This window comes from Diabrotica virgifera, chromosome 10, assembly GCF_917563875.1.
Source record: "Diabrotica virgifera virgifera chromosome 10, PGI_DIABVI_V3a".
Taxonomy (NCBI): domain Eukaryota; kingdom Metazoa; phylum Arthropoda; class Insecta; order Coleoptera; family Chrysomelidae; genus Diabrotica; species Diabrotica virgifera.
The window spans coordinates 34,662,630-34,688,594 of record NC_065452.1 but is presented as its reverse complement, the minus strand read 5'-3'; the positions used below and the strand labels follow the sequence as shown (position 1 = coordinate 34,688,594).

Here is a 25,965-nt window from a genome sequence, read left to right as displayed (position 1 = left end):
ATTTATCAGGTATATTTTCTTTTTCTTCTATGTTTTCCAGTCTTTCCATAATTGTCACGTTTTGTACTGTCTAATCATCAACAAATGTCCGTTCTTGATATTTTTGAGATGATGTCACATAATCGCAAACTTTCTCCCAAATTTTAAATAGTGATTTGTCTTCATTGCCCTGAATACCTCTCACAAAATCTGAAACTTTTTGTTCACCAATAAGTTTGCTTAATGTTAACTTAAACGACATCCAATCTACGTTGTCTAAGTTTTCTTCCAGAGCTAAATTTTGAATTGGTTCTTGAAGCTGATTATTCTCTTCAGTATGTGGTGTAATTTTAGTACAATCCACTGCATTTGGGTTCCATGGCACCAAACCGCATTTACGAAAACCATTTTTTGCAATGTCTGGAGTAATCTTTGAATTTAAAATTTTTTCTAGCAGTGGTGCAAAATTATGTTTTTTTAATTCAGATATATTGTTTTCTAATCTCCATTCCAGGACATTTTCTTTCCAGGCACCCTTTAGAGATTTAAATATAGCTACATCCAGTGGCTGTAACAAGTGGGTTGAATTTGGAAATAATGCGATTAATATTTTACCCTTATCAATACAAAAATTACTTAGAGGCAAAGTCAGGTGGGATGAGTGTCCATCCACAAATATAATAATGGGCAAAGGTATTTTCGCAACTTCTGTCAGCCACGGGAAAAACACATTGGTGATATATTCAAAAAATCCTTCAGCAGTCATCCATCCGCTCTCTGAACGACCTATTCCCCACTGTTTTGGTACACTCTCCGCCAGAACTGCTGGAATTCTTACATATCGGAATATGACCATTGGTGGACCAACACTACCTGCAGCATTACATGCTACCAAAACAGTAAGACACTCTTTCTCATCATTTCCAACAGCTTGGTAGACAGATCGGTCACCTCTTTTTGCTAGAATGTTTTGTCCTTTTGGATTTAAAAAAAGGCTGACTCATCAGTATTAAAGACCCTGGTAGGGTCTTGAAGGATATCACAATAATTTGCTTCTGAGAGATAATCGTAAACTTCAGTGAACCATTTTTTAATTTGTTGTTCAGTTACATTTTTTCTGCTGCTGGTAAGATTTTGGCAAACTCGTTGAGAAATTTCTGGATGCCTTTTTAAAAATCCGTAATACCATTTCTTTCCAATTTTGTAGTTTTTTAAGTTCAGAGGTTTACTTAATTATATCGCCAATTTTCTAGCACTTATGATTAAAATGCTTCTTGTAATTGGGAATTTTCGACTTGCCATTGCTATATCCACTGCACTAGCCTATTTTCTTCCTCTGCAGTAAATATTGGATTTGGACCCATTCTTCTTTCTACTGGATTTTTCTCTTTCAATTTGTAGAGCAAGGTTACTCGTGGAACTTTATGGATTCTGGCAGAGGTTGCCGTAGGCATTCCATTTCGGCAATCTGCCAAAGCTGCTTCCATATCTTCATGACTGTATTGTAATATTTTTCTTGGCATCCTTTTAAATCTATAACAAAAAAAGCTGTCACCTATTGGAACCCACATTTTCTGATTGGAACCAATACCTGACACTGGGTGTCATGTACTGGGGTCAAACATTTTTTACATGAATTCTAGTTACCTAAAGGTAACACCCCTTGTATCTTGTTTATTTCAAGGTTATTTACTAAAATTTGTTAATAAATAAAAAAATAACTTCCAACCCTCACTAGCATTAGTTCTTAATATATCAAAACTTAAATAAAAAGTACCAAACAATATTAATAATGTTTTCTTACCTTTTTAGTCACTCTAATAACAAAAAAACTTTAAGACCATAGGACCATGCATCTACTTGTGAAAACTATTAATAGCCATCTTGGGTTCAGAAATAACAACTTACTTTTAATGCTCATTGATAGATGGCACTAACAGCAAAGAAATAAATGTATGTCAGAGAAGATTTCTGTAATTTTAACCTTATTTGATTGATCTTTTTCATAAGTGTCACCTATAGGTGCCCTGTCCACTACTGGTGCCATTACCTTATAAGCTATTTTCATTTGAAATGTGGTGTTACAGAAGGATGCTTAGAATAGCATGGATACAGAAGAAAACAAACACGGAAGAACTAATGCAAGAAACGGGCCAATAATACAAAATAATAAAGAAGATAAAAATACGGATAGAAACTTAAGAAAATAAGAAATGCTAAGATTGATAATACAGCGAATAATAAGAGAATGAAGGAGTATAGGAAGAAGGAGAGTATCATGGTTGAAAAATTTAGGAGACTTGTTTAAATACAGTTCCATAGAACTCTTTAGAACAGTAGTAGATAGATAGAGTGTAGATAGTGATGATAATATCCAATAAAAGGACTAAATACCTACACAGACCACATTAAAAAATAATTAATTCGGTATACTTACTTTTAATATAATATTTCCATCCATAGACTCTAGGGCAGAATTAAACAATAACAATTTATCAGAAAACTTTTTATAAACATCCAGTGAATATTTATGCCCAGATGCCATTTTTCTAATTACTTCTTCCACTGGTGGAACTGTATACTCATGGGCAGACTTAATATCATCTAAAACTAATATACAAGGTTTTACTATGGTTGCTTCAAATACCTAGGAACAACTTCCAGTGACAACACAGGAGAACGGGAGGTCAAAATATGAATACTGGTGGGGAATAAATTTGTCTTTGCTGTTCAACATCTAATAATGAGGTCAAAGCTTCTCTCAAGACGTATCAAAATCCAATGGACATTGAGAAAGAAAGAAATTAATAAACTCTTAGTATGGGAACGCAAAATCCTGCGAGTAATATATGGTCCTTGCAGGGACAGTGTGACAAATGAATGGAGGAGCAGGTACAACAATGAATTAGAGACTGTCTTCGGGCAGGGAAACATCGTGAGATACATAAAAGCCAACAGACTAAGATGGGAAGGCCAAGTGGTACAGAGTGATGACAACTGATTTATCAATGTGTTTTGGGAAAGACCAGACGGTAGAAGACCAGCAGGACGGCCTAGAAAAAGGTGGAAAAATGAAGTCAGAGAAGACCTGGAGAAGATGGAAGTGAGACTAGGGAAAATAGTAGCACAACAAGTAGCAAACAAGTCTATGTAAAGATGATACTGGGCAAATAATCAGTGAGCAACAGAAAGTGACAGAAACCTGGAAGCATTATTTTCAGACCCTACTTGGAACACAACTAGACATGGAAGATGAAATGGGTATGAACTACGTAGAAGAGAATGAAGTAGATAATGGAGTAGAAGCTCCAACTATAGAGGAAGTTCTCGAAGCTATTAAGGCCTAGAAAAACAATAAAGCTCCGGGAGTTGACGAAATACCAGCAGAACTGTATAAGGTAGGTGACGACCACCTAGCAAGTCACATCCACGCGCTCATCAAAGACATATGGCAAGAAGAGAAAATACCCAACGACTGGAAGAAAAGTATAGTATGTCCGATCTATAAAAAAGGAGACAAACTCCAGTGCAAAAACTACCGTGGAATCTCTCTACTATGTACAGCATATAAAGTCCTCATGTATATTATAAACCAGCGGCTCCAACCACTAGCAGAAAATATTATTGGAGAGTATCAGACGGGCTTCCGACGGGGAAGATCGACACTGGATCAAATATTTACAGTCAAACAGATCTTGAGCAAATCATGGGAACACGATATTGATGTTCACAACATGTTTGTAGACTTCAAACAGGCATACGACTCAGTCAAAAAGAACAAACTACACTATGTATATATTGGCTGAATTGACAATACCAAGCTACAAGCTAATAAGAGTCATTAAAGCCACAATGGATGAAACTCAGGCATGTGTACAAATACAAAACCAGCGGACAGACTTTTTCAAAATTTCGCAGGGACAAAACAGGGAGATGGGCTGGCCCCAACATTGTTTAACCTGGCACTGGAGTATGTGGCTAGGCAAATGCAAACTGGACGAGGAAACCTACTGACTAATCGAACGGTTCAACTGGCCGCTTATGCCGATGATATTAATATTATGAGTAGAACATCAACAGGAGCACAGGAAACATACGCAGAGTTAAAAACACAAACAAAAATGCTAGGTCTGGAAATTAACACAGAAAAAACAAAAATAATGACTCAAAAGAAGACATTGAAACGGTTGGAAAGTTTACATACCTGGGAGTAGAAATATATGCCGACGGATCAGAAGATGGAGAAATACGGAAGAGAATAACGCAGGCAAACAGAGCTTATTTTGCCCTCTCCCATATATTTCGGTCTAAAAGTGTCCACCGAAATACAAAGATAAGAATCTATAAATCTTTAATTCGACCAATAACATGCTATGGCAGTGAAGCTTGGCTCCTGAAAGAAACATCCAAAAACAAACTCGACACATTCGAACGGAAAGTACTGAGGAGAATACTAGGACCTGTGAGGAAAAACGGAATCTTCAGAAGTCGATACAACAACGAACTTTATCAACTTTATAAGGAAACACTCCTGTCAGACTTCATTAGAATACAAAGATTGCAATGGGCCGGACATGTGATAAGAATGGGAGAGGATAGGCTACCAAAAAGAGCACTGAAGGCTAAAATGCAGGGAAAGAGACTGGTTGGAAAGCCAAGAAAGCGCTGGGAAGACACAGTAAACAGCGACGCACAAGCCCTTTTAGGCGTCCGTGTATGGAGAAGAACAGCCACAGACAAGCAAGGGTGGAGGCAAAAAATAAAGGAGGCCAAGGCTCAATTTGGACTGTAGTGCCGTAGAAGAAGAAGAAATGCGGCAAAGACTCACGAAGAGTTATAAAAGCCAAAGATGATGATGACTACGGTTGCTTACAAAGTAAAACCAACAAATAGGCAAACATTTTCGCTAATCTAAGATATATTCTAATTAAATGTGTTGTTTACAATATTTTACTTACTTAGACGCAAAAATTATGGGAAATAATATTAGAGAGGAGAGGTATTAGTAATTAAGAACATTTACAACAACAATGTGAATTATTTCATCAGTCAAAACAGAACACCAAAACCACATACTACAAACGAGGGTCTGAGACAAAGAGGAGGATTAAGTTCAACACTATTCATAATATATTTAAGTATAAAAATATCTTAGAAATGAAGGCAAAATTTACAAAATAGTCATCAGACCAATAATGACATACATGGCAGAACCACAACCTAACAGAGAGGACAAATCCTTGGGCCTTTACTTTTTGTTATGTTCATAAATGACATCACCGATTATATAAAATTTGACAAGTTTCTTCTATTTGCAGACGATTTAAAATTATTTCTTACAATAAAAAACGAACATGACTGTATTAATTTACAACAAGATATTCAAGGTATATCCACATTCTGTAAAAATAATGATTTGAACTTAAATGAATCAAAATGTAAACTATTGACTTTTTCTAGAAAGCGAGAAATCATAAGAATAGATTATTTTATTAACGAAGTAAAACTTGAAAGGTTTAAGCTTTTAATAGGTACTATTAAGCTTTTTAATGTGTATGTGAGGTCAAAACTCGAATATTGTTGTACCATAAGGAGTCCCTCTACCATATCACATGGTGATATGATAGAGTGGATTCAGAAGAAATTTTTAAGGTCTTTATATCTAAAGAAATTTGGGATTTATCCTTTTAAGGTTTCCTATAACTTGCAGATAATGCTTTTTGACACTGTGTTATTGCGCGAAAGACGTAGAAATTACCAAATCATTTTCATATTTAATATAGTTTATCAAATCATAGATTCTCCTACGATTCTTTCATTTGTAAATTTTAATGTACCAGACCAAAGACTTAAATGTAGACACACTTTATTTAAAATAACTCCAGAATACGCAAACTCCCCCATGGCAAACTGCTTAATGGCAATGAACGATTTTATCATGAGTGAAGACCTTGACCTATATAATATGAAAAAGAGTACTATGCTACATAAACTGTGATACCCTTATTTATTGTTTTAAGTGTATTTATTTTATTGTATTGTATAAATTATTGTATGTTCTTATTTCTTTGTATTGATCAACTGTGCGTTTATAATTGGCATCATTGCTGTAAATGTGCAGTATAAATAAATAAATAAAAAAGATTCCTCGAAACAGCTGAACAGATGAAAACCCTTCGAAAAATCAATGGTAAGACACCATGGAACAGAGCTAGAAGTACAGATATATGACAGAGATGCAAGGTGAAAAACATTAATAACTGGGTAAGAAACAGAAGAGTAGAATGGAATGACCACAAAAGCCAAATGACAACAAATAGAGTAGTAAGGACGACGAGAGACGGTTCCCCAATAGGAAGACGATTAGTGGAAAGACCACGTAAACGATAGAACGACAACTTACTGGAGGCACATTGAAAAAATAGACAGAATAATGTCTATACAAAAAGAAGAAGAAGTCCATTTATAATTTACATGGATGAGATAATTAAAGATTATAACACAAAAGTCAAAAAAATGCATGTTGGTTAGGTATAGAAATTACAATTACAATTACATTGTAGTAGATATTTCAGAAGGAACATTCACTGAAAACTTCGTCATATTGGCCTAAAATGAGGAACAACTACAAGGAAATATATAAATATGGAATGAAATACTAAAAAAACATGGAATGACAATTAATTAAAATAAAACAAAAGTTATGGTAATGAGAGAAAATAAAGAAAGTGAAAAGATAAACATGAAAATAGAAGAAGCACGAACCCTACTTAGGAGTAGAATTAGAGGACAACAGAAAACGGGAAACCGAAATTACAAATTCAAAAAACAATAAACCTATACTTTGCAATGAGCAATAAATTCATAAATAAAAAAGAAATAACAAGAAAAACAAAAATTAATGTGTTCAAGCCAATGTATCTGGACTTCGGAGGTAACCTACACTATGTCGATCTGGTGTTGTTTTGAATAAGTTCTTTTAATCCACTTATTTTATTAGTTGAAGGGTCAGCAGGAAGAATGATGAATGTCTATCTGGAAGCATTTTCGGTAAAATGAGAAACAAAGTTACATATTCATTGTTATTCCCCCTTGCGTCCAATCTTGTGACATGTTTTTAAGACGATTCTTATCGTTATTTCCCCTTGGCCATTGACAGGTTAATAGTACTCTTTCTAAGCTAACAGACTGCACAAAAATCGCAAAATGACCAAAAATTGGCATTCATCGTTTTTCTCTCTGACCCTTCAGTTGGCTTACACAAATTGGTTATACAGGGTGTCCCGAAAAGATTGGTCATAAATTAAACAACAGATTCTGGGATCAAAAATAAATTGACTGAACCTCACTTACCTATATACAATAGTGCACACAAAAAAAGTTACAGCCCTTTGAAGTTACAAAATGATCCGACGCCCTGAAGGGTACTAAGGATTATGAGAAAGAAGAAGAAGTTACAAAATGAAAATCGATTTTTTTTCATATATCGAAAACTCTTAGAGATTTTTTATTGAAAATGGACATGTGGCATTATTATGGCAGCAAAATCTTAAAAAAAAATTAAAGTGAAATTTGTGCACCCCATAAAAATTTTATGGGGGTTTTGTTCCCTTCAACCCCCCAAACTTCTGTGTACGTGCCAATTAAATTATTATTGTGGCACCATTATTTAAACACAATGTTTTTAAAACTTTTTTGTCTCTTAGTACTTTTTCCATAAGCCAGTTTTTATCGAGATATTTTGAATATTTGTCGAATCCACCACATATTTGTATATGGTTAAGTACGAACGATTATAGACCTGTTAATAATCTGAAAATTTATTTATAATTTACATTTTTAGGTATATTTTGAAAAAGAAGCCGCATCTCGATAAAAGGTGACTTATCAAAAAAAGTCAAAGAGGCAAAAAAGTTTTAAAAACACTGTGTTTAACTAATGGTACCACAATACTGCCGTGCTTAGCAAAAACACCGTATCTGCAGAGACATCACATTCGAGTAAAATCGATTTTAGTTTAAGAATTCGTATACATTTACACAGGATATGGCATAATAAGACGCGGTGTGTTTAATGTGTTTTGGCTTAACTTACGTCATTTTTAGTAAGCAAATAAGATAGATATGTACATTTGGGTTAGAAAAAAGTAAAAATTTCATTTTTTCAGATTTTTGCAGATACGGCGTTTTTGCTAAGCACGGCAGAATAATAGTTTAATTGGAACGTACACAAACATTTGGGGGTTTAAAGGAACAAAATCCCTATAAAATTTTTATGTAAATATACTAAAAAAGAAGCCGCAACTCGATAAAAACTGGCTTATCGAAAAAATACTAAGCGGCAAAAAGGTTTAAAAACGTTGTGTTTAAATAATGGTACCACAATAATGAATTAATTGGAACATACACAAAAGTTCGGGGAGGGGGGGTTTAAGGGAACAAAATCCCCATAATTTTTATGTGGTAGACAAATTTCACTATACAGTAGACTCCCATAAGTTCGGCCTTGGTTAGTTCAGTCTCCTCTTAGTCCGGCCGGCTCTCTGAGCATTAGTCACACACTTTGCACATCAAAAATCATTAAAAAAGAAAATTCAGAAAAAAATTACTGACTTTTTTTAAATGTTTAAGAAGCCAAACCACCAATGTGCAATAATATTTTTAAATTTTATTAGGCCTAGAGTTCTGTAAGTATTTATTTATAGTATTTTTGTAACAGTCTATCTTTTCATATATTATGTTAAATATATGTCAGAGTATTCCTCTGTGTTGTCTTCTACTTAATGTACAAGTGTTTTCTTTTTGCTAGATCCATACAAACAATAAATGGGCATTTTTTAGATAAGCATCGTTTAAATCGGCCTAGGGTCCGGTCACGAGGTGGCCGAACTTACGGGAGTCTACTGTAATTGTGTTTTAAGATGTTCCTGCCATAAGAATGATACATGTCCATTTTCAATAAAAATCTCTAATAGTTTTCGATATATTGAAAAAAATCGATTTTCATTTTGTAACTTCAAAGGGCTGTAACTTTTTTTATGAGCACATTTGTACTAAGGTAAGTTTGGTTCAATCGAACTATTTTTGACCCCAGAATGTGTGGTATAACTTATGACCAATCTTTTCGGGACACCCTGTATATTACCATTAGAATATGTTATATTGTCTTTCAACAAATTATGGGATATATCAGTTTATTATTGACATCCTAAGTGCTCTGAACTCTGTTGCAAACACACGCTAAACACAGTTGCTCAAAATGACATAATGTAGTTTACCCGAGGTCCAGATATACACCTGTATTAACCTTTGGTCGTGGTTTTAACAGAACAACAAAAGAGTCAAATACAGGCAGTAGAAATGAAATAGCTTAGGCGAGTTCGAGGAATTACCAAAAGATATAAACTACAGAACACTCAAATAAGAGAAGATTTGGAAATAGAAACTTAGAATGTATAGAAAGAAGGCAACTCAGTTGGTGGGGTCCAGAGCCGTGCGGTACATCTTTTCAATATGATGCAAGTCTTCGAAATGCCGCCCCTTAAGTATTATTGAAACTTAACTTTTATTTTTATTATATGAATCTACAAAAAATGAAGGAAAACTTTTATTTTATAAACAAAACATACTTTAAATTAAATGAAATATTATGTATTAAAATTAATTAACATTTACAAACATTACAATTTTGTTCTTCTTACTAACTTAAATTTGGTAAACTCGTCAATTAGATTGGTTAAAGTAGCAGCTAGTGGCGACTCTATTGAAATGAGTGCTATATTTTTGTTTGTCTTATGGACTTTAGTAGATAGTTTTTAATAATTTTTAATTTTGAAAAACTTCGTTACCCACTAGCTACCTAGACAGAGTGTTAATAAAATTCTTAGTGGTAAATCTATATTTGGGTATAAAGAAATTAGGTTATTTTGGCACAAACAGTTCAAAATCTCAAAACCTTAAAAAAAGTTTCATGGAGTATGAGTATGGTATCATTTGAGATATTATATCACGCAATTTTTCTAAAGATCATTTTGCTCTATATCCTATTCTTATTCTTTTTCCATTGAAAGTATTGAATGAAGATTAATACAATATTTTTCTAGTGTTTTATCATCTGTTTTCCTCCATTAAAAATATCATATAAAAATTTAAAATTTTTATATGAGTTTCTAGAAGCGAAAATCGGCCAATCAAAAAATGAATGGCAATGTCTATGAAACATTATTTATTTTAAATTTATCTTCCTCTGTTAAGAACTCATCCACAGATTTTTCATAATCAAATTGGCGATTTTTTCTCCTGATTTCAATTTCAATCTCAGCTGGAAATTCGGAACATATATCAAGATTTTCTGCAAATTCATTAACAATAATTTTCATTTGGTCTTAGCCAGATTGTCTGTAACTTTTCATTTTTTCTATAATTTCTGATAACATTTTTACACAATCTGACAAGTTTATAGTTACATGTTACAACATCTTCGAGACTGAATTTGTATGAAACACAATATCATGCTAAAGAACTACGCCGCATATAAATTTATAATTTTTAATATTTTTTGCTAATCCTCATACTTTGACTTTAGTTTCTGGATCTTTGTTGATGTCTTTTATTGTTTCGAATAAGGCATCATAATATATTTCACAAAATTGAAATCCTAAAGATTTCAATGCATCTATTCGACTTGACCATCTAGTAGCACTCAATGGTTTTAGAGTTAGTTGTGAAACATGTTATTTTCAGAACTTCTCAACGCTTTGTAGAACCAGAAAAAAAGTGTACAGTTCTTGTATATTACAAAAAAGGTTGTTTTTTCTGTAGAAGAGAACGCTGCGTCATTTATGGCTAATTTTAAAGAGTGGCATGCGCAGGGCACCTAAAGCGCTCTCGGATATTTTCAAGTAGGTATTCTGTTTTGCACATCCTTTTTTGTTCCTTTCATATCGGCCCCGTTATCATAACCTTGTCCTCTAAGCCATTTTAACTCAAGACCTAACTTTTCCCAATTTGTCAAAAAAGTTCTGTTAAACCTTCAGTTAAAAACAATACAAAATTCTTCGATATTATTATTTGTTCTGACAAGAATTAAAAGCGACAACTCTTATCGTCAATGCGAGCAGTTCAATATGACTTACCTACTGGGGTACAATTGGCGATTATCGAAAAATATTTGGCGATTTTTGCTATTTTGACAATACAATTTTGTTTAAAATAATATTACCCATTAAACTTATCAATTCATGTTGCCTACTGTTGCTTAAATAAGTCACAAACCATCTCCTTGAACTATCCTGATATGTTCTTCCATTACTGGATCAAACTTCAAGAGCAATTATTGTACTAACTTTTCGTTACTTAAAACGTTAAGTTTTCATTATTAGGTTGAAACAAATGATCAGTTGTTCCATGAAAAACTAAACATTGTAGGGCCAAAAGTCTAATTCTTTTCAAAACTTCTCCAATAATGTTGGATTATCCATTATTATATTAGATTTTACTGATTATGCCGCCTGATGCGGCTGCCTCACCGCATCATAGCACTGCACGGCCCTGGTGGGGTCATCTTCAGAGAATGGATTATACAAAATTGGTGAAAAAAATTTGACAGGCAAAAACACAAAGAAGAAAGGTAGACCATGATAAACATGGGATAGAACCCTACAAAAATATTCGAAAAAAAGGGGAACAACATGGATAGAAGTAAGGAAATTGGCCAGAAATGAGAAAGAATGGGTCAAATTTCTACATAATGTAAATATCAGGAGCTTGGAAGAGTAAGGGCAAACTTGCAAAATGGTTGTTTCAAAAACAGTCCTTCCTCACATAGGTACTTTTAAAGAATGGGTCTGTTTATTATAACAGCATGTTTTGTACTCCCAAAATTCTGTAAGAAATAATATACCAATCCATTTATGTCTGAAACTGAACTGCATAATCCTCTAGAAAAGCAAGGGTGAAACCACAGGCTTTCATTGCTTTTCCATTAAAGGTTCGCCCCTTCTCCTCTGTAACCAGCTGGTGTTTCTTTGGCTTTATTTGTTCGCCCTTACTATTCCAACACGTTTGTAAACTTTAACTCAGTTTTGCTGAAGCATGGTTTTTGCAGTTCGCCCTTACTCTTCCAAGCTCCTGATATGTTTTAGAATATTAGTTAAGTAATCCTCAAGTTGGATATTAATATTAAGTTGTTTTTGTTTTGTATTATAATGTATTGTCGCCCTACAACTCTGTGGTAACAGGGTTTTTGAAAATATATATTTACTTACTTAGATCTAAAGATTTTTTGGAAATTAAAGAATGTATCGCAATAGTAGTATCTTTAGGAGCTGGTTGAAATTCATAATCAGGTTGCGGCAGTTCCTACAAAACAATTGTTAAAATCAGGTAAATATTAATTATTCTTCCTCTTTACCTCCTCATCTTCATCGAAGTTAAAACCTGATGTTGAACTACTATTCCAAAAGTCGTCTATGTTTTTGGAACTCATTATTTTGTTTCTTTAAACATTCTAATGTGCAAAATATTTTGAATAACTAAAACTTAGCTGTCATTTTTAATAGGTTAGGTAGGTATGTTTATTTAATCTTCTGTTTTTTTATCCAACGTCTTCTTAAGGTGCCGTGCATTTCTGCGTAGGCGTCCACCCGTCCACCGTCTTGTGCGATGTTAAGGCGAAATTACACGGTTCACTTTTGCCTTTCAATTTGAATGAAGCAACCAAATTGATCCATGTAAACATAAAAGTGAATAATTCAATGTCATTGAATATTGTCTTTCAATGGCATTGAAGGCCGCGTCTCACCATCAAATAATTTGATCAAACAGTTTGAGCAAACTTGACGTACTTGAAGTACGTCAAAGTGACGTCACAATTGCAGTTTTTTTGAAATTCTAAAAATCTGTGCTCTCACTATCAGTCTAGTTGTTTGTACTTTATTTAAAATTAAAATTTTTCATTATTATCCACAATGAACACTCAGGATGTGACGTCACTAACTGTCACTTTCAGTTTGCTCAAACCAGTTTGATCAAATTATTTGATGGTGGGACGCGGTCTTGAAAGAATTGAACATGCTCAATATTTTCACTTTTAGCGTTCAATCTTCAACGCTGTTGAACGAGAAATGAATGTGTAAACACAAGAATTGAATTATTCACTTTTACAGCATATTATTATGGAAGGCGAAGAGCACATGCTTCTGTTCTTGGAACATTTTTAAAAGTATTTGTGTCGATGGAATTATAAAACATAGAGTTATAAAAACCGAGATTGTGGTGGGAATTGGGAATGCTATTAAACTGCTAATTGAAGATTTGAACATATATTAGTGGTATAACCGAAGAAGACATAAAGTTGAAAATTAAAAGTACCCGTACTCGTTATACTTGTTAGTTAACAAAGATAAATCGATCGACCAAAAGCGCGGCTCAGGCTTGTTTGTCGTCATGATCGCACCCACCAACAACGGCGTTTCCTTGGCTGCTTTTTAGATAAATATTTTATAGGACTTTTCATTCATAGTCATTTGTTTCGAGCTTCTGTCATAATATGTCGCGTATAATCCGTGTATAATATTAATATTTTATAGGACTTTTCATTCATAGTCATTTGTTTTGAGTTTCTGTCATAATATGTCGTATAATCCGTGTATAATATTAATATAGGTAAACAGATTATACAAAATATGACAGAAGCTCGAAACAAATGACAATCGATGAAAAGCCCTATTAAATGATTACATACTAATGCAATTCCTAAACACATGACTTCATTCGACAACATCATTCAAAGCATATGTGTTGAATAGTTCACTTTCCACATACCGTGTATATAGCATTTCTTTCACTTCTGCTCCATTCAACCAAGGTGAATTCCATTTGGTTGAACCGTGTAATTTCGTCTTTAGTTAGTTAGTCAGGATTAAGGGCCGTTTGCACCGACTATATTAAGGCCCGCTTAAAGTAAATATTTTCGTTTCACCCTATGTCAAACTAGATTTTAATTTAAGTTTGGCAGTGGATAGGTAGCCGGTACCGGTGACTTCTTCCGTAACCAGTAGTTGGCTTTTATTGGTTAAGCAATTAAGTGGGCGGAACTACCGGTCAATGAGTTGGTTGCCGGTAAATACCGGTAATACATTAGGTAGGTACAATGATGTATTACTTACGAAAATTATACAAAATAGCTGCATTTACATTATACATTTTCAATGATTGTGCGAAATAAGTGCATTTTATTTTAAATAATTATTTTCAAGCAGTGTGCATTTTTATGAAAAAGTAATAAAACAGATCACAATAATTAACTCAAAGATCAAGTAAAACTTTATTAAAAAAATTAAAAAGTAACAATAGTTATGATTATTATTGTACCCCGGCAGAACCAAAATTTAGTCCCCATCGAACCCATCACAGATAATCAAATTTGCCTGATTGATGCAGTTCTCAAGTCAAAACTCTGCTTTTCTCCATGAACAATATCCTGTATAGATTTCCATGTTTCACAAGTTACCATAGTTTTAAAATTGATACCGAAACAATATTAGAAGAGATTATAGAAACTATTTGTTTTTTAAATTCAACTTGATCGGATAAGCTTTTCATATTCTTTTTTTTTGTAAACCAATTACGGTTAGCTACATCTTTCCTTTTGGTCTTTCAACCTTTAATTCAATTCAATGCTTTAAACTTTAAACAAAACAAACACAGGAGCGTACGAAGACGATGACGAAGCAAACATAAACATAATTAACCAAAACTAAAGATCAGTGGCGGCTGGTCAGAGGAGGCAAGGGAGGCTTAGCCTCCCCATAAATTTTTTACACACGCTACATGCACTGTTTTGTTTACTTTGCTATTTTGCTTCGCGTTAGAGATATCGCAAAAAGTTATTTGAACAAGTTGTTCCAAATAATATTCTATCCCACATACCAAGTTTCAGCACAAAATTCGCACTTTTAGTTTTTTCATTATTTGTAGTCTTATTATTATAGTTAGTCCATTAAAAATAGTTTATTATAAAAATGCCACAAGGAAATAGCTTCAGAACAACATTGTAGTCGGGATCCTAAAATCGCAGAGGAGGCTGCTGGCCGGAAAATCTCACTTGCTAATGCTCCGCGTAGCCCAGCAGCGTTTAAGGAGACCCGGTCTCCTTAGAGCTGCACATCGCTTAACGCACACGCTGCCCGGAGATCGGGCAAGTGAGATTTTTCGGCCAGCAGCCTCCTCTGCGGATTTTAGGATCCTGACTACAAATAATGAAAAAACTAAAAGTGCGAATTTTGTGATGAAATTTGGTATGTAGGATTAGAATAATATTTGGAACAACTAGTTTAAATTACTTTTCCGATATCTGTAATGCAAAGCAATAAAATATCGGTAATTTACCGTGTTTTTGCATTCGCGGAGTAAGCCGCTTTTAGAATTAAAAAAAATCAGTTGAGTATCTTAAACAATGTAAACCTTCAACCTGTATGGGCTGCAAAACTTCAAATCTGTATTTATTTTGATATGCATATCTACTTACAGAGATAGAATTGTTAACAAATAAACGACACAAACTTTGGTAATACACTTTTACAATTATACTAACTATTTTTTAAAATGATATATTATGAAATAATTATGAATTATGATGATATTATAAAATGTAAATAAAAAATGGTCAAAAAAATGGGGCCCTTAATTAGATTTTTTTGGCGGATTTTTTTTTGCTAGTGCAAATTTGTCTAGATAATTTACAGTTAAGTATAGCCTCCCTTATTGAAAAAATCACGAGCCGCCACTGCCAACGACATATGCATATCTTTGCGTTTGACTAATTATTTCTACCTATAATCATTGTTTTTATCTTCTTGATATTTATTTCAAATCCAGAGCTTCACTTGGACGAGTTAAATCATTTAAATAATGCCACTTAGAAGAACCATCATCGGCATGCCTGATGTTAATAAATATTTTATGCCGTTTACTTTAAAACATAAGCCGAATGACAACAAATAGAGTAGTAAGGACGGGGAGAGACGGTCCCCCAATATGAAGACGATCAGTGGGAAGACCACGAAAAAGATGAAACGACAACATAATGGAGGCACATTGAAAAAAAAAACAGACAGTCATTTCTACACAAAAAGAAGAAGACTTTAAAACCCTTATAGGAGTCTGCCAGTTCTTCTGAGCGAAGGTTTTTTCTGTATATAAGTTAAGCAACATTGGAGAAAGTATACAACCTTGCCTTACCCTTTTTTTAATTGATAAGTCTTTTGTTTTTGGTCCATAAGTCGTGGTCTCAAGATCCGGTCTCTGAACCTTGTTTATAAATGTGTTTTGACTACTTCATCTCCTGCATTCTCTCATAAGTGACCTAGCTGCCAAAGCCTGTTTATGATTATGGACTTATCGATACTAGGTTCACTATAAAGGCGATAAAGCGTAAAATTATAGCGTTTGCGTCATAATCCGTTTTCCTGCATGCTTTTATAAATATGCCTGAGGATTTTACGTTCAAAACAGTCCAAAACGTTCTTCATCACCTTTTGTCATCGTCCACGTTTCTGACGCGTGAGGACGGGCTGGATAATAGTTCTGTATATCAATATTTTTTACGTGAAACCGACTTCTTGCAATCGTTCTAATAGTAGATCGTGTTGTACTCCATCAAATGCTTTTTCGAAGTCTATGAAGTATAAAAAGATAGGTATCTTTGTTGGCAGTGATTTTTGGGCCAGAACTAGTAAACTGAACAGGACTTCTCTCGTTCCCATGCTGGTTCTAAAGAACCCCGCAAAAACCTCAAGGCCGCGTCCCACCATCAAATAATTTGATCAAACTGGTTTGAGCAAACTAAAAGTGACAGTTAGTGACGTCACATCCTGAGTGTTCATTGTGGATAATAATGAAAAATTTTAATTTTAAATAAAGTACAAACAAGTTAGACAACTCAATTCAAAAAATTTGATCAAACTAGACTGATAGTGAGAGCACAGATTTTTAGAATTTCAAAAAAACTGCAATTGTGACGTCACTTTGACGTACTTCCAGAGTTTGCTCAAACTGTTTGATCAAATTATTTGATGGTGAGACGCGGCCTTTATGGGAAATGGCTCTCTGTCAGATGCTCTGAAACTTTGGATTCTGATAGTCCTTGATATGTAGAACAAAAGACTCCATGGGCGCGTAGCTCCAAAAAATCATAGTTCTAAGATATAAGCCTCTGAAGTTATAGGTACAGTGAGGACGTTTGAGTTGGAATAAATTCATTTCCTCGAGAATGGGAGACTCTGGAGATAAATTACGAATCAGCTCGATTTTTATTTTTAAATTATAATTTTTTGGTGTATATATCATACTAGTGACGTCATCCATCTGGGCGTGATGACGCAATCGATGATTTTTTTAAATAGGAATAGGGATCGTGCGATAGCTCATTTGAAAGGTAATTCAATTCTCTATTCACTAATATAAACATTAACATAATTATTTATACAGGGTGGCCAAAATTTTTTAATTAAATTAATTGAGACAAAAAGAAGAATGTATATAATTTATTTAATTCGAAATACACTTTACTGCTGTAAGAAAACAGAAAAAATGTTAATTTGTCAACCCCCTCCCTTTCACTTCCCCCACCCCTTATTTTTAAATAAGGAATAGGGATCGTGTGATAGCTCATTTGAAAGGTAATTCAATTCTCTATTCACTAATATAAACATTAACGTAATTATTTATACAGGGTGGCCAACAATTTTTTTTATTTAAATTAATTGAGACAAAAAGAAGAATGTATATAATTTATTTATTTCGAAATACATTTTACTGCTGTCAGAAAACAGAAAAAATGTTAATTTGAAAAATAAACATTGCTTTTCGCTTAACCCTTAAATGCCCGTGATATGAAAATAACCATAAATGCCCATGTGGGGTCTCCTAGGGTCCCCACTAAAATTTTCAATTTAGTAACGTCATTTAGCACTGACTAAAAGGAAAACACGGTTAAAAATAATTTTAAGCATATTTGAATAATTTTTATTTATTTTTCATACAAAATTAACGGCTTTTCTAGAAACAAATTATTTTCAATACGAACAAAATTAAAATTAAATAATAATATAAGCATATAACTTTTAGTTCCAATTTTTACATACAATAGTTTTTTCTTCTTTTCTGTGCACCTGACGTATAAATTTTTTGCAAAAAGAGCAAACGGTATTCACTTTTCTGTCACAGTTTCGCGGACACTGGTAACAACGAGCACGTTTCTTAGCTGAATGGACGGATTGAGTTGCAACTTCGGTAGTTGGGTTTACCATTGGTATGCCACAATCTTTTAGAGCAGATTTTACATAGGCTTTATGTTTTATATATTTCGCTCTTTTTTCCATGTTGTTTCGAGCAAGCTCAGCCCCTAATTGTAACAGGAAAATACGTCTTCGTGAAAAATTATTTTTCTTCCAATCAGGATTTTTTTCAATGTATAAAATATAGGCATTTAGTGCACATATGTCTATAATATTCATAAAGAGCCTGAATGGCCAACGAGCAGTTCTTCTTTTACAGGAATATTCCCTAATCAGTTTGTCGGCATTATCAACACCACCCTTGGTATTATTATAGTCTAAAATCATCAAGGGTTTGTTTTGAGAGTCTTGACAAATTATATCACTATCGTGTTGACTTGAAAGAAGATGTACCATCCTGTGTATTTTAGGTATGTACGAAACCATAGCTAATTCTTTAGTAAAAGCAAATATTGACGACTCCGCAGGTCTTTTTGTCAAACTTAGTTGTGGTGGTGTATCAGGTTTATTTTTGCGGACGGTCCCAAGTAAAGTAAGGTTTTTAGATAAAAGATATTGAGCAAGAGGAACACTGGTAAAAAAGTTGTCAGTTGTAATTCCTCTCCAACTGCCATGATATGGTTCCAACAGATCTTTCACAACATGAAATCCCTGATTTTTCTCTATTGTACCACCTGGTAGTTTTCCAAGGTACACCTGAAGTTTTGATAAATAAGATGTTTTAACATCCGCGGCAGCCCAAATTTTTATCCCATAGCGGCAAGGTTTTGATTTTATATATTGTCTAAAAGGACACTTTCCTCTAAAACTCACTAACTGTTCGTCAACGGTTATATGTTCGTATGGTTCAAAGGCTTTGTCACAGTTAGAGACGAACATGTCCCAAATTACTCGTATCGCCGCTAACTTATCCTGTTCCTTCCGCTCCACCCTGGTCACTTTGTCATCAAACCTCAAGAAACTCGATAATTCTTCAAATCGGTTCCTAGCTAATGCGGCTGTAAAAAATGACCGGCGTATTGAGGTGTCTGTAGACCATATCTCTCGTGTCGATACTTTCCCACACCTTAAAGCACCAGCTTTGATAAGTGCTCCTAAAAAGCTATCCAGTTCATTGTTGGTAAGTACCGTCCACTCTTTTTTGTTATTCGGATGTTTTTCGTTCCACTCTTGATAACGCCTAACAGCTTCTTCATTAGTATGAAGGCATATGACATTCTTCATCTCTTCGGTCAAAAATAAATTGAAATAGTCTAAAAACGTGTTGGAATTTTTACTATAGTTTGTTAAGCCTGGATGTACATTTATAATATTTTTTTGTTGCCTCTTGGATCTCACGAAAGGTAGGCTATTCCACTGCATTCCAGATTTGGATGTATATGTTGGACCACTAACCTCACTAATATTATCGTCCACTTCGGTAGGTTCTGCATCTGATTCCTCGTCACTGTTGACTTCTAAATTGTCCTCAGTTTCCGAAACATTTTCCTCAAAAACATCTTGCTCTTCGCTATCTGATTCGTCGGTAATCTCATAGTCGAAATCGGAGTCTGATATCCCTTCTTCTATATTTCGGATAATTTTTTCATGTTCTTGGTCGCTTATTGTCATTTTCAATCTCTTACGGTCCATTTTTCAATGTAAACTGACGAAAAATGTTAACAATAATAAAAATATTCTGGTGCCTCTAAATGCCCAATCGGGGTCACAGCGAGACCCCACTTATCTAAATCTCTCTTACAGACCACTGCACCTCACGAATGTTCGTGGTATACTAACAGAAAACGTAGGAGACACGTCCACACAAATACCTGATTGCGCGGTTGCCAAATGTTTCAAATAAAGATATTATAGCCAAAAATGTATGTCTGGGGTCCCATAGTGACCCCGATTGGGCATTTAAGGGTTAAATTAAATGTTCAAACTGCTAAGAGGCAGTTGGGTGGCAGCTTTAATATTGAATTTAAGCGAAAACAATTATTTATCAAATAAACATTTTTTTTGTTTTCTGACAGCAGTAAAATGTATTTCGAATTAAATAAATTATATATATTCTTCTTTTTGTCTCAATTAATTTAATTAAAAAAAATTGGGCACCCTGTATAAATGATTATGTTAATGTTTATATTAGTGAATAGAGAATTAAATAACCTTTCAAATGAGCTATCACACGACCCCTATTCCTGTTTAAAAATATCATCGATTGCGTCATCACGCCCAGATGGATGACGTCACTAGTATGATATATATGTGCCAAAAAATTATAATTTAAAAATAAAAATTGTTCTGATTCGTAATTTATCTCCGGAGTCGCCCATTCTCGAGAAAATGAATTTATTCCAACTCTAACGTCCTCACTATACCTATAACTTCAGAGGCTTATATCTTAGAACTATGATTTTTTTAAAGCTACGCGCCCATGGAGTCTTTTGTTCTACACATCAAGGACTACCAGAACCCAAAGTTTCAGAGCATTTGACAGAGAGCCATTTCCCATAAGTTTTCTGCGGGGTACTTTAAACTGATCGTATCCAATGATTGTTTTGCACTTTTAATAGATTCGGTTATGTACGATTTTTAATAGGAGATAATATGATTAACCCCTATAAACCCTCTCTTGTCGTTTACCCATTACTGAGGATCGCAATTTATTCCAATATTTCTAACAATTTTTTTCCATTGGTCTCTATCTTCAGCTGCTCTAAGAGCTTCGTAGAATGAGTTTCCAGCAGAATTGTTAATTTGGTCGGACCATCTAGTTGGTGATCGTCCTCTTGATCTTCTCCCCGAAACGTTTCCAGAAACAATTAATCTCTCCAAACTATCATCACCTCTGCCAACCACGTGACCGAAGAATTGCAGAATTTGTTGCAGGTTTATTGTGGACAGCCTTTTTTTAATCTCGAGGTGGTTTAGGATGGAAACGTTTGTCCTATGAGCTGTCCAAGGTATGCAGCATTCTTCTCCAGCACCACATCTCAAAAGCATCAATTTTTTGGCGCTCGCGTGCAGGAAGAGTCCAAGTCTCTGCCCCGTATAGAAACATTGAGAATACAAGGGCATTCACCAGTCTCATCTTGATATTTTGAGAGATAGATCTTTTTTTTTGGGAGGTGAGAATCTTCAAAAGACCGTCTGGGAAGGTGTCCCAGGTGTGTCGGATTCGATCCGTCACGCTTCACCGTGCCGAAACGCCTACCGACTAAACTCACCTCCTCTTCCTCCAGCCGACAGGTCTGGAACCGCTCTTGGTGAGCATGTCTGACCCGTCGACCTTACTCATAACTCCTTCCGGGCACCCTCTGCGTGCACTCCGTAGATTAAGTGGCCACCCAGCCGCCCCGTCCCGCACACACCCCGCACAAAGACCGGTCGGTGAAGACGACCGTCCCGTGCAGCCCATGTGCGGGTGGGGCGACCGGGGTGCCCCCAATCCAACATGAACTAGCAAAAGGATACCAGTCGACAGTTACGAGCAACTCCAAACATTCGTGCTTTCATCAATTTACACTCATACCCCTTCATTCTACAGTTAAAAGGAAGCAGTCAGTGAGGTTGGGTGTAAAAAGCCTCCCCCACTACCTGATACAAAACAAAAACAGACAAAAAAAACAAGACCAAACAGAAAGTAAACAAAACAATACAAAGGCGGTCAGCATGGGTCAGATGTAAAAAGTCCTCCCCCTGCTGACTACCGCTTACAACACGCAACACATTTGAGTAATAAAATTGATTTAAAATGATAAATATTGTATAAATAAGATTGAAGAAGTAAAAGGAGATAAAACAAGATAAAATAAATAAATAAGTAAAACTAGTTAAAATAAGACAGACAGCGCAGGTTGGATGTAAAGGATCCTCCCCCCACTGGCTGCCATCTACGACACAAAAAAAACGTTAAAAAATAAATAAATAAATAGACGGTCATCCCGCTTGCAGTCGCCTCTCTTTCTCCTCTTTGTGCTTCATTGTCTTCGTGACGAAAGCAATGATCAAGTCGAAGTCTCTCTTGCTATTGATAGCTTTATCAATTAGCTCGTGAGGTTTGCCTAGAGGGGATCCCAGTCCCAGCTGCAGCTCGGTACGTCCCGCCTGGTATGCAGGGCACACGAAGACGACATGCTGCGCGTCATCCACTACTCCACACTCAGGGCATAGATCGTCCACGGTTTTCCCTATACGATGAGTAAATTTCCTGAACGATCCATGTCCCGTCAAACATTGTGTGAAATAGTAGCTGACGCGCCGATGCCGGCACTCGTACCACCTCACCACATCTGGAATCAGGGATCTCGTCCAGGCCGCCTTCTCGACTTCGGCTGCCCATTCCGTCTGCCACATCTCTAGACTTCTTTTCCTTTCTTGTGGACCTGAACCTATTGCCCCGTTGCCCTTCTGGTACATTCGGACTCTTTCTCTGGCCAGGATGTGCACCGGTACAGACCCAGCCACCACCTGTAAGGCAATTGTTGATACGGTTCTGTACGCGCTGCACACCCTAATCAGAGGTTTCCTCTGTGTCCTAAGAAGCATGTCTTTATACTTTTTCATTCGAAAGACCTCGTGCCACACTGGGGCTCCGTATAAAACTATGGATAAGATGGATTGTGCCATCACTATTCTCTTCTGGGATCCAGGACCCCCTATATTTGGCATAAATTTATTTAGTGTAGAGGTCCTTTCTTCTGCCTTCCGACATGCTTCTTGTACGTGTTGTCCGAATTTAAGCTTGTCGTCGAAAGTAATTCCTAGGTACTTAACCGTCTTTTGGGGTCTTATTACGGAGCCTTTGTATCCAAATATTATGTCATCTCTCTTTCTTGGTCCCCTCAAGATAATGGATTCTGTCTTCTCTACTGCTAACTTTAGATCATTTCTCTCTATCCAATCTGCGATCTTCTGTATTGCTTCGTTTACTTTTTGTATTATTCCCCTATTCATGTCGTCTTCGACCAGTAAGGCTAGATCGTCCGCGTATGCAATCGCTCTCACTCCTCTCTGTCTGTTTACTTCTAGTACCCCGTTGTATAATATATTCCAAAATAAGGGTCCCAGGACTGACCCCTGGGGTACACCCGCGGTCATTTCTTTCTTCTTTTTCTTCGATATGCATACGGTTCTTTCAGATAGAGATAGATCTGTCTTTCCAGACTTTAGTTAGGCGATTCATCGTATATTTTGCCATACCAATACGTCTTCGAACTTCTGCTTCACAGTTACCTTCGTTAGTTATACTAGACCCGAGATAGACAAAGCTGTTTACTATCTGGTATTCCTGTAACCATGTTAGTCAGTTGAATAGCGTGGAATTTGTCGACCACCATTATTTTTGTCTTAGCTTTATTGATTTTCAGACCAACTTTATTGCTTTCATACTCAACTCTTCGCAGGAGATCAAACATTTCTTGATCATTTGCTGTTATAAGTGTAGTGTCATCAGCAAATCTCAAATTGGAGACTTTCCTACCAGCTACTCTTACTCCACCGGCCCATCCTTCTAAAGCCATCCTCATGACATGTTCACCATAAATATTTAATAAGTCGGGTGACAACACGCATCCTTGCCTAACACCTCTCTCGGTCTTGAATTGGTTTGAGAACTTCTGATCTAGTCGTACTGTTACAGATTTTTAATAAGTGTCACCAGGTGCATTGGTGGGCCCATATCTATTAAAATGGACCACAAATTTATCCGGCTTACACAATCAAATTCCTTTTGGTAGTCAACGAAGCATATAATCATAGGTACTTGAAATTCTCTAGACTTTTCAATTAGATTTCTCAGATTCAGGATTTGTTTCCGTGTACCTTTACCCTTTACAAACCTCGCTTGTTCCTGAGGTATTTGGTAATGTAGATAGGTTTTTAATCTGTTTTTGATGATATGCAACAAGCTTTTACTAGCATGTGTTATTAGTGACAGTGTGCGGAAGTATTCACATCTGGTAGTAGTTCCTTCTTTATGTAGCGGGATATAGATTGAGGTACACCAATCAGATGGCCATTTTCCTGAATTCCAAACAGCGACACAGATAGAATGGATATGTAATCCTTTGTCACCTAGTAACTGTAATATTTCACCTGGTATTGAGTCAATGCCTGGGGATTTATTTCTCTTTAGCGATTTAATTGCATCTTTAACTTGAGAGAGTAAGACAGTAGGTTCTCTAGGGTAGTCAGAGGGCCACTGATTTTCTGCTGATACCTCGTTATTTTAACATGTTTCCAATATTTCGCAGTATCGGTCTTTAGAGTACTTTCCTTATCTATTACAGACCACTTTTGAGATTTAAATTCTCTGGTAAGGAGTTTGATCTTCTGAAATAATTCCCTCGGTTCATTTCGACAGCCATGTTCCTCTATCTCTCTGCATATTTGAGAGATGTAATCAGCTTTGTATTTGCCAAAGGCAACCACTATAAAGGAAAGCAAAAAATAAAATACATGTATAAATGCAGTTTGTTGAATTAAACATTAAAAATATCTATACATACTGTTCTAAAACAGTTTGTTCACGACATTTTAGTGTTTTTAATATATTTTGAAAATAAAGTACATCTTGTAAAATGAATTATTTATTTCTCATCTCGAAGTAGAAACAATAAATGCAGAACCTATTTTACAATCTGTATTTATTACTATTATTAAGTGTTCTTTTTTCTTGTTTTTAACAACTAGATTTTCGTCTCTCTGTGTGTGTGTGTGTGATGAGAGAGTGGATGGCATTAGACCATGTCTATTTGCCACAGAATTTTTTAATTTAAAATTGATTGTATCTTCTAGGTATAATTACTTTTTCATATATCTATTTTAGCTTCTAAGATAAATTTAATTAAAATATCGTAAATTCCTTTGTCTTGTTGTGCTAATAGAGTAGTGATACTAATCGGTAGACTTGTAAGTTTTCTTAGTTCTTGATACAGCGTATCTGTATATGCAGTATATTTTTGACACTCTAAGAAAATATGATTTATATCGGCTACAGGATTTTCCGGACAATGGGTACAATGCGGAGAGTCAATGATACCTATCCGAAACAAATGGGCTGGGAAACGTCCATGATTCAATTTTAAACGAGATACTATAGACGAATGTCGCCTATTATAATTCCAAGTGTTAATATGTGGAATAATTTTTGGTAATGCTGGGTGAATTTTAAAATAATGACTTTCAGAATTGGATGAAGATGTTCTGTAATGAGCCTCCCATCTATCCCTAACATCTTCCTTATACAAATTAATAATATCTAATGAGTTATAAATATTTAAACTCAATTCTGAATTCAATGCTTTTTTGGCTGCAAGATCAACAGCTTCATTTCCAGATATCCCTGAGTGACCCCTTACCCAAACTAGTGTAACTCCTATACCACGCTCTTGCAGTTTAAATATACTATTTCTTATAGATAATATAAGATTATTTTTATAGTGTTTTATTGGGGAACTATTAATTGCCTGCAACACTGAAAGAGAGTCACTTACAATTATCACAGATGAAGTTACATTAGCCTCGCACCAATCTAGAGCTTTCCCTATGGCTATCGCTTCTGCACTAAAAACTGTTAAATAATATGGAACTTTAAATTCCTCAACATGATTGGTGTCTGAAACGAGAAATGCACAGCCTGTTTTATTTTTATTTTTTGATCCATCCGTATATATGACTGTTTTATTTTCTCCTAGATTACC

General features: G+C 35.2%; 1 protein-coding gene across 1 annotated transcript in view; it reads right to left on the bottom strand.

Annotated features, from left to right (window-relative positions):
• Nucleotides 1-12,722, bottom strand: part of LOC126878471 (spermatogenesis-defective protein 39 homolog) — a 58,929-nt gene extending 46,207 nt beyond the window's left edge. The window contains exons 1-3 of the mRNA XM_050641217.1: nucleotides 12,391-12,722; nucleotides 12,245-12,338; nucleotides 2,417-2,589 (exon numbers count right to left, since the gene is read on the bottom strand). Coding sequence (XP_050497174.1) covers nucleotides 2,417-2,589; nucleotides 12,245-12,338; nucleotides 12,391-12,465 — 342 coding nt within the window. The 5' untranslated portion in view covers nucleotides 12,466-12,722. The remainder of the gene's footprint in view (nucleotides 1-2,416; nucleotides 2,590-12,244; nucleotides 12,339-12,390) is intronic.
• Nucleotides 12,723-25,965: the final 13,243 nt, after the last annotated feature.